The 17,500-nt window shown below is 47.2% G+C and overlaps 2 protein-coding genes across 2 annotated transcripts in view; one reads left to right on the top strand and one right to left on the bottom strand.

Moving 5' to 3' along the window:
* LOC308169546 (alpha-2,8-sialyltransferase 8F-like) overlaps positions 1-3,112 on the top strand; it is a gene marked incomplete at both ends in the record, with an annotated part of 6,731 nt that extends 3,619 nt beyond the window's left edge. Inside the window, 4 exons of the mRNA XM_080544229.1 lie at positions 1-13; positions 169-255; positions 2,544-2,826; positions 2,912-3,112. The exon at positions 1-13 is cut by the window's left edge and continues 100 nt beyond it. Of these exons, the coding sequence (XP_080400355.1) occupies positions 1-13; positions 169-255; positions 2,544-2,826; positions 2,912-3,112 (584 nt within the window). The remainder of the gene's footprint in view (positions 14-168; positions 256-2,543; positions 2,827-2,911) is intronic.
* A 9,340-nt stretch (positions 3,113-12,452) lies between these two features.
* LOC308169545 (alpha-2,8-sialyltransferase 8F-like) overlaps positions 12,453-17,500 on the bottom strand; it is a gene marked incomplete at both ends in the record, with an annotated part of 5,544 nt that continues 496 nt past the window's right edge. Inside the window, 6 exons of the mRNA XM_080544228.1 lie at positions 12,453-12,653; positions 12,735-13,017; positions 13,572-13,658; positions 13,805-13,917; positions 14,271-14,415; positions 14,980-15,066. Of these exons, the coding sequence (XP_080400354.1) occupies positions 12,453-12,653; positions 12,735-13,017; positions 13,572-13,658; positions 13,805-13,917; positions 14,271-14,415; positions 14,980-15,066 (916 nt within the window). The remainder of the gene's footprint in view (positions 12,654-12,734; positions 13,018-13,571; positions 13,659-13,804; positions 13,918-14,270; positions 14,416-14,979; positions 15,067-17,500) is intronic.

Genomic DNA, 17,500 nt, shown 5'->3' with positions numbered 1-17,500 from the left:
ACTTCATCATTAGGTAACTACCAGCTTCATCATCATCATCTTCACGACCATCATCATCATCATCTTCACCATCATCATCATCATCATCATCTTCATCACCATTATCACCATCATCATCATCATCATCATCTTCATCATTGAGTGTAATGTTCCAACCCCCCTCTGCAGGTTCAACCTGGGTCCAGTCAGTAACCATGGCGATGTGGGTAACAGAACCAGCCTGATGACCATCAACCCCAGCCAGATCAGAGTGGGGTAGGAGAGAGTTCTAACACACACACACACACACACACACACACACACACACACACACACACACACACACACTTGTTGGCATTTAGCAGACACCTTTTTCCAAAGCGACTTACAGCAAATACATTTGTCTTAGTAAGTGAAGGATCTATCCATCAGTCATCATAAGGAAAGCAGATCTATGCTAGGACCAGCTCTCCTCTATAACAAATCTGTCCAGCTCTCCTCTATAACAGCTCTGTCCAGCTCTCCTCTATAACAGCTCTGTCCAGCTCTCCTCTATAACAGCTCTGTCAAGCTCTCCTCTATAACAGCTCTGTCAAGCTCTCCTCGTGTAACGGCCCGTCTCCTGGTATCTCCTCTACGCTCTTGAGACTGTGCTGGGAGACACAGCAAACCTTCTTGCGACGGCAGGTATGGATGTGCCGTCCTGGGGGAGCTGGACTACCTGTGCTACCTGGATGGGCTGCAGGTAGCGCCTCATGCTACCAGTAGAGACAAGGGAACTAGCAACATGCTAAACCAGAGAGTAATCAGTCAGGGAGGATATGGAGAGAGAACACACACACGCACGCACGCGCGCACACACACACACACACACACACACACACACACACATTTGAATACTTTATTTGGTTCCACAAATCATATTACACAAACAGACAATCAAATATTTCGGGGATAAGCAGCACTGAACACTCAAGGGACACATAACACCTCCTTCTCCACACGGCCAAGCTGCCAATAATAGCTGAGACAGAGCAACATTTGGCCTGTTTGGCCTTTCTTTTAGTCATTGCAGTAATTCTCAGACCCCTCATGGTGCATTTATATACATGGCCCAGACTTCCAAACACAAGTATACTGAATTTACACTTGTACCTGTGGTGTATTTTACCATGAATTGCATTAGGGCCCAAGGGGGGTGGTTTTATGGCAGCCAGCAAAGCGCCCATAGGGGTTGGGACCATTGTGAGCAACCACACACACACACACACACACTGATCATTAACAGATGTTAACACAGAAGGAGCCTAAAGGGTCCTTGGGATAGCCTGGAGACACACACACACAGACCACTACACAGAAAGGTCCGCGAGGTTCCTTGGGGGAGATTGGAGACACAGACACATTGAAGGGGCCATCATTGGCTAGAGACCATATCTCTGGTTTGGTTGGCTCAGGGATGAAGGGATTTGCATAACACAAGGGATAAAATCCTTTGGAAAACCACTCTCTGTCTCTTTTTACTTCCTGCGACCACCCAGATGACCTGCTGCAGACCAGAGAAGACCATGCTGTGTAAACTGTTTTTTTTTAATAAATAGTCTTAAATCTGCCAGAACTCTTCCTCATTTTTTAGCAGCAACAGATACCAGAATATACAAAATACCCAAAGCTGGTTATCGTACCAAGAAGTGGTTGGTATTTGATATACTTTTCCTGGAAAGTCTGGTCCATGTACAGGTCAAAGGGGCAGCCTACTTCTACAATCAGCACCTCCTTGTGGCTGGTGTCAACAAAGACAACATCAGGTTTTTATTTTATTTTACCTTTATTTTACCAGGCGAGACAATGAAGAACAAAATTCTTATTTACAATGCCGGCCTGCAATAAGGGGAAAGGGGAGGGGGGCTGAAAGATAAAACATGTTAAAAACAAAGCACAAAAAGCATTAAACACATGCATGTAAAACAAACAATACAACAAAAGCACTAACGGACATCAATAAGGGAACACAACAGTAAGCACAAAAAGCAGACAGGCAACACAAGACAATACAATACAACAAAACGCACTGGGACACAGCCAAAAAGCAGACAGGCAACACAAGACAATACAATACAACAAAACGCACTGGGACACAGCCAAGCAAACACAACAATACAGCAGTAAGCACTGATACACAGTCAGGAAAGACAATAATACAACAATAAGCGCTGGGACACGACCAATCAACACAGCGATACAACATGGACACTAAGACAGCCAGTAAACAAACCAATACAACGATACACACTGAGACACAGTCAAGCAAACATAAATACGGTACAACAATAACCACTGAAACACAGTCAAGCATTGTGTCAAGCAGGTGTATTTGGGATGTTGGCAAAAACGTCATTGGTAAAACCAAACCACTCTGGTAACACTCTGGCATGCTTGTACATACAGTAGCTGCGCTAGATGGTAAGATATTTTGTACTGTATCACACACACACTCACACACACACATACACCCCCCCCCACCCCCCAGCTAACATGATCTGTATCTTCATGTGTCTCCATAGTTACCCTAACCTAAAGAAGAACCCACTGCTGTTGGCCAATCGTGTGTCTGCGTACGGCGATGCCCTCCTCCTCCTGCCTGCCTTCACCTACACATTCAACACTGAGCTCTCATTCGCTGTGCACCGCGCCCTTCAGCCTCTGAGGCCCAATCAGAATGTAGTATTCTTCAACCCGGACTTCCTGTTGGAATTGGGGCGGAGCTGGAGGGGGAGGGGCCTCAAGGAGCCCCGCCTGTCCACTGGTCTGATGCTGGCTAGCGTGGCGATGGAAATCTGTGACCAGGTGTGTGTGTGTGTGTGTGTGTGTGTGTGTGTGTGTGTGAGAGAGAGAGAGGTACAGTAAAGTGATTGGGTTTACTCTCTGACAGGTGCACCTGTATGGCTTCTGGCCCTTCCCTATCGACCTATCAGAGAAGCCGCTGCCTCACCATTACTATGACAACGTGGGTCCAAAACGCAGCGTGCATTCCATGCCTGATGAGTTCCTGCATCTTCTCCAACACCACAGCCAGGGGGCGCTACAGCTACACCTGGGACCCTGCGCCCAACCTCTAACCCCTAACCTCTAACCCCTAGACCCATAGACCCTAGAGACCATACACCCCAACCTCTAACCTCTAACCTCTAACCTCTAACCCCTAGACCCTACCACCTAACCTCTAACCCCTAGACCATACACCCTAACCCCTAACCTCTAACCTCTAACCTCTAACCTCTAGACCCTACCACCTAACCTCTAACCCCTAGACCCTACCATCTAACCTCTAACCTTTAACCCCTAGACCCTACCACCTAACCTCTAACCCCTAGACCCTACCACCTAACCTCTAACCTCTAACCTCTAACCCCTAGACCCTACCATCTAACCTCTAACCCCTAGACCCTACCACCTAACCCCTAACCTCTAACCTCTAACCCCTAACCTCTAACCTCTAACCTCTAACCCCTAGACCCTAGACCCTACCACCTAACCTCTAACCCCTAACCTCTAACCTCTAACCTCTAACCTCTAACCCCTAGACCCTAGACCCTACCACCTAACCTCTAACCCCTAACCTCTAACCCCTAACCTCTAACCTCTAACCTCTAACCCCTAGACCCGGGGTATTCAATTAAAATTCAACAAGGTCCAGTTAGAGAAAACATTAGGTTACCGTAGGTACATTGTGTGATCTGTTGGTCTGTGTAGCTAAAATAAATAGGATTTTGCTGCTTTAAACTTGTGTATCCTAACCCTAACCCTAACCCGTAGACTAAATCCATTTGAATTGAAATATGCTGCTTCTCGTGTCAAATATTGAAATGCGATTAAAATGCGATTCATTTCGATTAATTAATTACAAAGCCTCTAATTAATTAGATACTTTTTCTGTGTCTCGCTGAAGCGTATGAAGTATTCCGTTTTTTAATCTTTCTTCTCCCTGAAGCTCACAGCACAGCCCGTAGCACACACACACTCACACCCACACCCACACACACACACACACACACACACACACACACACACACACACACACACACACACTCGCACAGGCACACACACACACACACACATACACACTCACACACACACACACACACACACACATACACACTCACACTCACACGTACACTCGAACAGGCACACACACACACACACACACACACACACACACCACAGGGTTTATGATCACTGTTCACATACTGTCACCTACTTCCCGGACCTCTGATGACGTGAGATTACACACACAATGTTTACACAGATGTAATTACACACGCACACACACACACACACACACAATGTTTACACAGATGTAATTACACACGCACACACACACACACGCACACACACACACACACACACACACAGACACATGAGAGGGAGGGGGGAGGGGGAGAGAGGGAGAGGCTTTGAACTCACCCTTAGATAACCAGACACAGATTTAACCCTTAGATAACCAGACACAGATTTAACCCTTAGATAACCGGACCCAGTTTTCCTTGCATGATCATGTAATGATGGTTCGACTACGCCAGAGGTCTCAACTTCATGACCTGGGACACAAGCTTCATCCAGAAGAACTCTTTAATAGAAGTCTTTAACTCCAGAAACGGTTGGGTACACGGGAATGCAGTCACATGAACCCCGATGATCCAGTAAGAGTCTGTCAGAACAGGGTTCTGGACACAGGAAGCCCACCAGAAGGCAGTCACATGACCCAGTCACATGACCCAGGAGGGCAGCACGGAACGCCAAAGAGACGAGAGATGAAAACAATAAAGAACGTGAATTAGATTTATTATTTTTTTTAAATGACTGGACTTTTTAAATAGGCACTACATTTTATAAACACTGTTATGTCTGTCTGTTTTTATCGTATGTATGTGACCTACAGTGGGGCAAGGAATGAAGTGTACCTATGATGAAAATTACAGGCCTCTCTCATCTTTTTAAGTGGGAGAACCTGCACAATTGGTGGCTGATTAAATACTTTTTTGCCCCACTGTATGTGTGTTTTTAATGTGGAAACTGTATTCATGAACTGCACTTCTGCCTGTCAAAGGAGCATTTCTGTCACTGTGTGACAGACAATAAAGCAATCTGGAATCTTGAATCTTGAAGACAAACACAATCACAACGCTGGTGAGGTACGAAGCACTAAGAGCTATCTGGCAACATACTCACCTGGCAACACACACACCTGGCAACACACACACCTGGCAACATACACACCTGGCAACACACTCACCTGGCAACACACACACCTGGCAACACACACACCTGGCAACACACACACCTGGCAACATACACACCTGGCAACACACACACCTGGCAACATACACACCTGGCAACACACACACCTGGCAACATACACACCTGGCAACATACACACCTGGCTACACACACACCTGGCAACATACACACCTGGCAACATACACACCTGGCAACACACACACCTGGCAACATACACACCTGGCAACATACACACCTGACAACATACACACCTGGCAACATACACACCTGGCAACACACTCACCTGACAACACACAAACCTGGCAACACACTCACCTGGCAACATACACACCTGGCAACATACACACCTGGTAACACACACACCTGGCAACATACACACCTGGCAACATACACACCTGGCAACACACACACCTGGCAACATAAACACCTGGCAACATACACACCTGGCAACACACACACCTGGCAACATACACACCTGGCAACATACACACCTGGCAACATACACACCTGGCAACATACACACCTGGCAACACACTCACCTGGCAACACACACACCTGGCAACACACACCTGGCAACACACACACCTGGCAACACACTCACCTGGCAACACACTCACCTGGCAACACACACACCTGGCAACACACACACCTGGCAACATACTCACCTGGCAACATACACACCTGGCAACACACACACCTGGCAACATACACACCTGGCAACACACACACCTGACAACATACACACCTGGCAACACACACACCTGGCAACACACACACCTGGCAACATACACACCTGGCAACATACACACCTGGCAACATACACACCTGGCAACATACACACCTGGCAACACACACACCTGGCAACACACACACCTGGCAACATACACACCTGGCAACACACTCACCTGGCAACACACACACCTGGCAACACACACACCTGGCAACATACACACCTGGCAACATACACACCTGGCAACACACACACCTGGCAACATACACACCTGGCAACACACACCTGGCAACATACACACTTGGCAACACACACACCTGGCAACACACACACCTGGCAACATACACACCTGGCAACACACACACCTGGCAACACACACACCTGGCAACACACACACCTGGCAACATACACACCTGACAACACACACACCTGGCAACACACACACCTGGCAACATACACACCTGGCAACACACTCACCTGGCAACACACACACCTGGCAACACACACACCAGGCAACATACACACCTGGCAACACACTCACCTGGCAACACACACACCTGGCAACATACACACCTGGCAACACACACACCTGGCAACACACACACCTGGCAACACACACACCTGGCAACATACACACCTGGCAACACACACACCTGGCAACATACACACCTGGCAACACACACACCTGGCAACATACACACCTGGCAACATACACACCTGGCAACACACACACCTGGCAACATACACACCTGGCAACACACTCACCTGGCAACACACACACCTGGCAACACACACACCTGGCAACATACACACCTGGCAACATACACACCTGGCAACACACACACCTGGCAACATACACACCTGGCAACACACACCTGGCAACATACACACTTGGCAACACACACACCTGGCAACACACACACCTGGCAACATACACACCTGGCAACACACACACCTGGCAACATACACACCTGACAACACACACACCTGGCAACACACACACCTGGCAACATACACACCTGGCAACACACTCACCTGGCAACATACACACCTGGCAACATACACACCTGGCAACACACACACCTGGCAACATACACACCTGGCAACACACACACCTGGCAACACACACACCTGGCGACATACACACCTGGCAACACACACACCTGGCAACATACACACCTGGCAACACACACACCTGGCAACATACACACCTGGCAACACACACACCTGGCAACACACACACCTGGCGACATACACACCTGGCAACACACACACCTGGCAACATACACACCTGGCAACATACACACCTGGCAACTTACACACCTGGCAACATACACACCTGGCAACACACACACCTGGCAACACACACACCTGACAACATACACACCTGGCAACACACACACCTGGTAACACACACACCTGGCAACATACACACCTGGCAACATACACACCTGGCAACATACACACCTGGCAACATACACACCTGGCAACATACACACCTGGCAACACACACACCTGGCAACACACACACCTGGCAACACACACACCTGGCAACATACACACCTGGCAACATACACACCTGGCAACATACACACCTGGCAACACACACACCTGGCAACATACACACCTGGCAACATACTCACCTGGCAACATACACACCTGGCAACACACACACCTGGCAACATACACACCTGGCAACACACACACCTGGCAACATACACACCTGGCAACACACACACCTGGCAACATACACACCTGGCAACACACACACCTGGCAACACACACACCTGGCAACATACACACCTGGCAACATACACACCTGGCAACATACACACCTGGCAACATACACACCTGGCAACATACACACCTGGCAACATACACACCTGGCAACATACTCACCTGGCAACATACACACCTGGCAACATACACACCTGGCAACATACACACCTGGCAACATACACACCTGGCAACATACACACCTGGCAACACACACACCTGGCAACATACACACCTGGCAACACACTCACCTGGCAACATACACACCTGGCAACATACACACCTGACAACACACACACCTGTCAACATACACACCTGGCAACATACACACCTGGCAACACACACACCTGGCAACACACACACCTGGCAACACACACACCTGGCAACACACACACCTGGCAACATACACACCTGGCAACATACACACCTGGCAACACACACACCTGGCAACAAACACACCTGGCAACATACACACCTGGCAACATACACACCTGGCAACACACACACCTGGCAACACACACACCTGGTAACATACACACCTGGCAACATACACACCTGGCAACATACACACCTGGCAACATACACACCTGGTAACATACTCACCTGGCAACATACACACCTGGCAACACACTCACCTGGCAACATACACACCTGGCAACACACTCACCTGGCAACATACACACCTGGCAACACACACACCTGGCAACACACACCTGGCAACACACACACCTGGCAACACACACACCTGGCAACATACACACCTGGCAACATACACACCTGGCAACACACACACCTGGCAACACACACACCTGGTAACACACACACCTGGCAACATACACACCTGGCAACATACACACCTGGCAACATACACACCTGGCAACATACACACCTGGCAACACACACACCTGGTAACACACACCTGGCAACATACACACCTGGCAACATACACACCTGGCAACATACACACCTGGCAACATACACACCTGGCAACACACACACACCTGGCAACACACACACCTGGTAACACACACACCTGGCAACACACAGACCTGGCAACATAAACACCTGGCAACACACAGACCTGGCAACATACAGACTGATCTCCCAGGGGAGGGTGAGATATATATATAATAAATCAGGAAAAAATATGTTCATGTTACATGTATAGAAAGTACTGTTCTTTGATGAAATATATAATGTATGTATTGGGTGGTAGGGTCTAGGGCAGGGGTCGGCAATTAGGTTTGGCCTCGGGCCATTTTTTTTTTTAGCCACTAGATGGCGGGCCAGAACATAATCAAAGGCTAATTTAAGTAATTGATCGTTTAAAAATGTGACACGTTCTAATGCTTTGACTTTTCTTTCAAAAAATGTACACATCGCTAGTCAACTAACACAGCTTGTTTTGTGAGCCTGCTAACAATGTAAAGTAGTGTTCTAGTTAACTAGGTAGCAGTCCAATCCATTACGTTGCAGTATAGGCTTGACTAGCAAGTTTGTGTTGTGATTCTCAACAACGTTGAAACGTAGTTTCACCCTTTTCCATAGTTTTGAATAATAAATGTGTGGACTGACGATGTATCGCAGCCTAACTTATTCTAATAATTATTTAACATAGTTTTATTCTGAATTATTCCCCCCTCCTCCCAGACAAGGTCACATTATTTATTATTGGATTGGTTGTTTGCGTGCCGGGTGAAGTTAGCTAAACAGTTAACCTGCTAGCAAGAGAAACATCATGTCACTCTCCAAAGGTCTAAAGAGGAAAGTTGACGGTGGAAACAGGGCATTTAAAGAGGAATGGACAGCGAACTATACGTTCATCCTACCTGGTTTCATCAATGCAGAGCCGTTGTGAGACTCACATCTTCCGTGCTCACGATGTTCCCTTTCTATACAAGTCGTCCTTTTCGTCAATGAATGTGATAAAGACATAAAGACAGATAAAGACAGATAAGATAAGACAGATAAGACAGATAAAGACATAAAGACAGAGGAATCGATTGATGCATAAAAATAAAAATAAACTGCCTGCGGATTAAAGTGACGTCAATATCACCAGATATCAAGCAAATAGTGACCGATGGGAGATGCCACTTTTCACATTAAGTGAGTACCAAGCCTGTCGTTATTGTATTTAATAACCTAATTGTATTTTGTATATTTTGAATGAATGGCTCATTGTACTTATTATCCCTAATAGCGCGTTTGCTCTGTCGTTTCAGGAGCATAGGCCTACCACCACTTTGCACCGATTTTGTTGTCAATGTTTTTCAGAAAATTAAACAGAATTTGCTTTGTTACTGTTCATATGTGTGTTGCAGTCACATACGTAAACATTACGTTTGAATGATTTAATGAGCTGATGTTATTTTTTTCAAACCACACACCGCATGTTGGCTATTTCAGCACCACGCCTTGTCCACCTACTTATGATTCACTATGAGGGGTTCAGCGTCAGTGCGCTTCGGTGCACCCCGCTGCCTGATTGTCTGTCCCTGTGTCATTCACTCTCAACATGGATACAAGTACAATACGCATTATTCAGGTGGAGGTAGATTCTCTATTCGGACATTATAGGCGTGGTGTTGGACTGTCGGTCCGATATTGTAAAAAAAAAAAAAAAAAAAAAAAGTGGATTCTCAAAATAATCTGCTGGGCCAAATATTATTGGTGACGGGCCAGCAATGGCCCACGGGCCGCCTATTGCCGACCCCTGGTCTAGGGGTTAGGGGTTAGAGGTAAGAGATTAGGGTCTAGGGGTTAGAGGTTAGAGGTTAGGGTCTAGAGGTTAGAGGTTAGAGGTTAGAGGTTCGAGGTTAGTTAGTAAGTAAGTAAAGCTTTATTTATATGGAGCCTTTCGTACATGAAATGCAACTCAAAGCACTTTACAATAGAACACACACAACCAAAGATTACAAGAAGGGGGGGGGGTGGGGGGGAGGGGCGGGGGAAGGAGGGGAGGGAGGGGAGGGAGGGGTTACACCACCCTCTGTAGACATCATCTGCTATCTAATCGGCGCACTGTGCTGCCACTGTGGGGAAGGGGGGGGGGGGTGAAGGCGGCGGGATGGGGTGCAGGGGTATGTATGAGTCCTTGACGGAAGTCCAATCTCGGCGACCGCAGAGTGCAAAACTCAAAACCTCCAAGAGGTGGTGGGAGGGTAGAGGGAGCGAAAATGCGACTTCCTACGTCGAGAGAGAAAGAGAAGTTAGAGGTTAGAGGTTAGGTGGTAGGGTTAAAGGTTAGAGGTTAGGTGGTAGGGTCTATGGGTTAGAGGTTAGAGGTTAGAGGTTAGAGGTTAGGTGGTAGGGTCTATGGGTTAGAGGTTAGAGGTTAGAGGTTAGAGGTTAGAGGTTGGGGGCATGGTCTAGGAGTTAGGGGTTAGGGTGTATTGTCTAGATCAGAGGTTCCCAAAGTGGGTGCCGCGGCACCTGTCCGGGGGTGCCGCCAAATCTGCTCGTAAAAAAAAAAAGAAAAAAAAAGAATAATATAAAATTATAATAATAATACATTAATAAACGTTTGTTTATTACATGTGCAATGGAGTTCATAAGCAAATAAAATATATATTTCTCAGATTTGAAAGACATAGACAACTAGGCCTACTAGTTACTAACTAACTACTCCTCACTGAAGTCTTGGACCAAGCGGTGAAAATGGTTAATTATGTAAAATCACGCCCGCTGAAGTCACGGCTGTTCAGCACATTGTGCAATGAGATGGGGTCCGAGCATGAGGGGCTCTTATTACACACAGAGGTCCGCTGGCTGTCCGCTGGCTGTCTATGAGCTCCGAGATGAACTGATAACTTTTGTCAGTGAGCACGACTTGCCATACAAAGAACAATTGGAAGATGAATCGTGGTGGATTAAGGTGCCATCAAGGTGCTTTTACCCTTCCCAACCTCCTACTTGTGCGAGCTGGCTTTTTCTTCTCTAGCATACGTCAAGAACAAGACACGCACGCGACTGTCAGTGGAACAGGACCTGCGTGTCGCGCTGTCCACTATCTCTCCCCGCATAAAGAGACTCTGCTCCCAAAAGCAGGCGCATGTGTCCCACTAATGCGCACAACATATTTCTTTGTTTTGTATTTCTCTCAATTTTTACAATTCTGTCATGATTATTATTGTTAAATTATTATAGTTGTGAGTTACCCGTTTGGTTCAGATGTGAAATAATAATCTCAGAATGAGCATTGAAATGAGAATTACATTTTACGGCATTATTTTAAGCCCCCCAAAAAAGCATTGTTCCATTGATTGATTATACAGGCCTTTGATATTTTATTTGTGTGAAGAATTCCCTCTGAGTCTCCTCCCATATTGTACAATCCTTGAGGGCCACAATTTTATTTAATTTAGCGATAGTTTGACTGACCTATGCATTCTTGCCCATCCATTACAGTTCATTTATGACTTTTATTATCTTGTTAAAATTCATTGGGGCAATACTTATGTATTATATATAAACACACATTTTCAAACCAATTCATCGTGTATTGTTTTTAGTTTAAGCTCCGAGGCATTTTTAAAATCTTCGTAGAGTTGGGGTGCCTTGGAGAAGGGGGAAAGCTTCAGGGGTGCCTTGGTTAAAAAAAGTTTGGGAACCTCTGGTCTAGATATTAGGGGTTAGGGTCTAGGGGTTAGGGATTAGGTGGTAGGGTCTAGGGGTTAGAGGTTAGAGGTTGGGGGCAGGGTCCCAGGTGTAGCTGTAGCGCCCCCTGGCTGTGGTGTTGGAGAAGATGCAGGAACTCATCAGGCATGGAATGCACGCTGCGTTTTGGACCCACGTTGTCATAGTAATGGTGAGGCAGCGGCTTCTCTGATAGGTCGATAGGGAAGGGCCAGAAGCCATACAGGTGCACCTGTCAGAGAGTAAACCCAATCACTTTACTGTACCTCTCTCTCTCTCACACACACACACACACACACACACACACACACACCTGGTCACAGAGTTCCATCGCCACGCTAGCCAGCATCAGACCAGTGGAGAGGCGGGGCTCCTTGAGGCCCCTCCCCCTCCAGCTCCGCCCCAATTCCAACAGGAAGTCCGGGTTGAAGAATACTACACTCTGATTGGGCCTCAGAGGCTGAAGGGCGCGGTGCACAGCGATTGAGAGCTCAGTGTCGAAAGTGTAGGTGAAGGCGGGCAGGAGGAGGAGTGCGTCGCCGTACGCAGACACACGATTGGCCAACAGCAGTGGGTTCTTCTTTAGGTTAGGGTAACTATGGAGACACATGAAGATACAGATCATGTTAGCTGGGGGGTGGAGGGGCGTGAATGTATGTGTGTGTGTGTGTGTGTGTGTGTGTATGTCTGTGTGTGTGTTCTCTCTCCATATCCTCCCTGACTGATTACTCTCTGGTTTAGCATGTTGCTAGTTCCCTTGTCTCTACTGGTAGCATGAGGCTCTACCTGCAGCCCATCCAGGTAGCACAGGTAGTCCAGCTCCCCCAGGACGGCACATCCATACCTGCCGTCGCAAGAAGGTTTGCTGTGTCTCCCAGCACAGTCTCAAGAGCGTAGAGGAGATACCGGGAGACGGGCTGTTATAGAGGCGAGCTTGACAGAGCTGTTATAGAGGAGAGCTGGACAGAGCTGTTATAGAGGAGAGCTGGTCCTAGCATAGATCTGCTTTCCTTATGATGACTGATGGATAGATCCTTCACTTACTAAGACAGATGTATTTGCTGTAAGTCGCTTTGGAAAAAGGCGTCTGCTAAATGCCAACAAATGTGTGTGTGTGTGTGTGTGTGTGTGTGTTAGAACTCTCTCCTACCCCACTCTGATCTGGCTGGGGTTGATGGTCATCAGGCTGGTTCTGTTACCCACATCGTCATGGTTACTGAGTGGACCCAGGTTGAACCTGCAGAGGGGGGTTGGGAATCGGCATGGAACATTACACTCAATGATGAAGATGAGGATGAGGATGATGATGATGATGATGATGGTGATGATGGTGATGATGATGATGGTGATGTTGATGATGATGATGATGATGATGGTAGTTACCTAATGATGAAGTCAGCGTTGTCGATCTCAGCTCCACAGCTGCTGTTCTGTAGGATGCCTCCACTTCCAACGACAGCACAGCGACCCAACACTTCTGGACCCCAGGGAAGACTCTACACGTACACACACACACACACACACACACACACACACAGACACACAAACATCGATGGGGGGGCGGCTGTGGCTCAGGAGGTAGAGCCGGCCTCTCATGATCGCAAGGTTGGCGGTTCGTCGGTTCCCTGGCTGGCCATGTTTTGAGGTGTCCTTGGGCAAGACATTGAACCCCAAATTGTTCCCAATGAGCGGGCCGGCACTTTGCATGGTAGCTTGCCACCATTGGTGTATGAATGGGTGAATGATAGGCCATTGTAAAGCACTTTGGAATAAGCCGCTATATAAGTGCAGAACATTTACCAAACACACACACACACACACACACACATACACACATACACACTCAGACCTGTGGTAGCATGTTGTAGAGTTCCTCGTCCACAGTTTTAGTTTTCTCTTGGTTGTTCTCATATCTGATCGTCTGGCCCAGTTGAGTGTTCTGTTGGGTCAGAAACAGACCTCCGGTGGCATTACAGCAGAATCGCAGTCTCTCCCTGCAGGAGGGAGGGAGGGAGGAAGGGAGGGGGGGGGGGGAGGGAGGGAGGGAGAGAGGGATGGACAGACGGAGGAAGAGAAGGAGGGAGTGAGAGAGAGATGGAGGGATGTAGGGAGGGAGAGAGGGAGGAAGGGAGGAAGATGGAAAGAGAGAGGGAGGGAGCGATGGACGTGTAGAGGGAGATTGATGGAGACAAGGAGGAGGAACTCCACCCCTCTAACCCTCACCACAGACCTCCACCCCTCTAACCCTCACCACAGACCTCCACCCCTCTAACCCTCACCACAGGAGCCCCCCAGGGCTGTGTCCTGAGTCCCCTCCTTTACTCCCTGTATACCCACGACTGCATGGCCAGGCACGACCTGTAGAGCCCCGATCAGACATTACCTGTAGAGCTGTGATCAGACATTACCTGTAGAGCTGTGATCAGACATTACCTGTAGAGCTGTGATCAGACATTACCTGTAGAGCAGTGATCAGACATTACCTGTAGAGCTGTGATCAGACATTACCTGTAGAGCAGTGATCAGACATTACCTGTAGAGCTGTGATCAGACATTACCTGTAGAGCTCTCTCTGGGTGATGTTGACTTTGTGACGGCAGTTCATCAACTCTCTCACCTCCTTTATCAGAGACTGTTGCTTTATCCTGAGAGAAAGGGAGAGGGAGGGGGGGGGAGGGGGAAGGGGAGAGAGAGGGAGAGGGGCTTTGAGTATCTGTTCGTTTTTGAAGTTCAAATTTGCACTTAACTCTCAGATACCTGAACCCAGTTTAACTCTCAGATACCTGAACCCAGTTTAACTCTCAGATACCTGAACCCAGTTTAACAACATTGAGATTCACTCACCTGTTTGCTGATGTCATAGAGAGGAACTTGTGTCTCAGTAAGACACACCGATGGGACGTGTAACTGTTGAATCTCTCATTCCTGCCAACAGATAAACATACTGTTACACACACACACACACACACACACACACACACACACATACACACACAGACATTTAAACAGACACACGAATGCATGCATGCAAAAACAGTCAGGCAGACAGACAGACAGATAGACAGACAGATAGACAGACAGACAGGCAGGCAGGCAGGCAGGCAGGCAGGCAGGCAGACAGACAGACAGGCAAACAGCAGTACAATGTTACGTAAAACATTTTTTTTGTACATTTAGCCAACGCCTTTGTCCAAAGTGACTTGCAGCAAATACATTTAGGTCTAGGTAAATCATCAGAAAAAGTCATCTATGCTAGGACCAGGGGTCATTGGCAGTCACAATGGTAGAAGAATGAAGATTGTATTTCACTTCTTAATTTACAGGAGAGAAACATGTATTGACACTAGAGCCTTACAAGAGCTTCCTCCTTCCTAAACTGACAATATGGAACATGTCTCTCCTGTTACTGCTGCTGGTCTTCATCCACCCTCTCCTCTATTGGACTTGTGTTTCTACTGATATATAATAATAATATAATAATAACTTTTATTTGTATAGCGCTTTTCCTGTAAACGTTGCAGCTCAAAGTGCCATATATAACCACCCATTCCCCCCCCGCCCCCTTATCCCCCCCTCCCCCCTCCGCACTCCTCCCCCTCTCTCTCCCCTCCCTCCTCCCCCCCTCCCCCCTCCGCACTCCTCCCCCTCTCTCTCCCCTCCCTCCTCCTCCCCTCCCCCCTCCTAATGTGTGTGTCTGCTGCTATACTATACATAACCACCCAAAGACTTCCTTCTTCCTTGTTCTGGTATTATCACTGCTAACGGACCGAGCATACACTGTTTAGATTACTGTAAACTATAAACTAAGCGCTTTGAATTGATGAATTCATGTACGAACCGAGCTGACACTGTTTAGGCAAGGCAAGGCACGTTTATTTGTGCAGCACATTTCATACAACAGGGGCAATTCAAAGAGCTTTACATACATTATTTATGAATACAGCAAGAGGAGCATAACGTTTAGATTACTTTGATTCTCTTAGACAAATGTAGTTTTTGTGAGCCACTTTGTAAACGAAGCGCTTTGAATTGCATTCATGTACGAAAGGCGCTATATCAATAAAGTTCCACTTCACTTCACTTCACCTAGTACAGTCTCTCCACAGTAAATGATTACAAACCTATTAAAAAACCTTCCTCTTTCCTTCTGGTATTATTATTTTGTACTGCTATGACTGATGGGTGATGGGTAGATGATTCACTTACATAGTCTGCTGAATGTCTCAAATGATCAAAATCATTTATCAACGTTGAGAATGATATCTCTCTCCCCTGTGTGTGTGTCTGTGTGTCTGTGTGTGTGTGTGTGTGTGTGTGTGTGTGTGTGTGTGTGTGTGTCTGTGTGTGTGTCTGTGTGTGTGTGTGTGTGTGTGTGTGTGTGTGTGTGTGTGAGTGTGTGTGTGTGTGTGTGTGTGTGTGTGTGTGTTTGTGTGTGTGTCTGTGTGTCTGTGTGTGTGTGTGTGTGTGTGTGTGTGTGTGTGTCTGTGTGTGTGTGTGTGTGTGTGTGTGTGTGTGTGTGTGTGTGTGTGTGGTACCTTGTTAGGTTACAGCACCAAAGACAGCAACAACACTGGACTGGTTTAAAACTACAGGGAAAGCTAGCCTGCCTCCCTACTACTGATCATTCTGTTTCTCACTCAATATTTAAGAACCATGCAGTAGATGAGGATATAGTCACTTTTACAGTTAAAGCTAGATTACAGGTCCTTCCAACTAGACTCAATCTCTCTCTGTGGTACCCTAACACATTCTCTCCCCACTGTCTGCACCATGATCAGAATTCAATCACTGAGTCCCTGTCACATATTCTGAATGGCTGCTTTGTATATAAAGGCATGTACATCGCTAGGCTTGATAGAATTGTTGACTTGCTAGTTAAGGACATGCTCTCATATGTTACACCCTCTGTTAAAACCTATAAACACACACGTGTCTCAACTACCATGTTCAACCTGTGCAATAATGAATATGACTATTTTTCAAATGTTGCAGCCAATACACCAGATGTTGTTGTTGTCGATGAGGACAGTAGAGAGGTCATCATTTTGGAAGTGGGTTGCGCGTTTGACTACAGCCTAG

The sequence above is a fragment of the Nansenia antarctica genome (genome assembly GCF_963989245.1).
Source record: "Nansenia antarctica genome assembly, chromosome: 13".
Classification (NCBI taxonomy): Eukaryota; Metazoa; Chordata; class Actinopteri; order Argentiniformes; family Microstomatidae; genus Nansenia; species Nansenia antarctica.
This window is presented reverse-complemented; position numbering and strand designations above follow the sequence as displayed.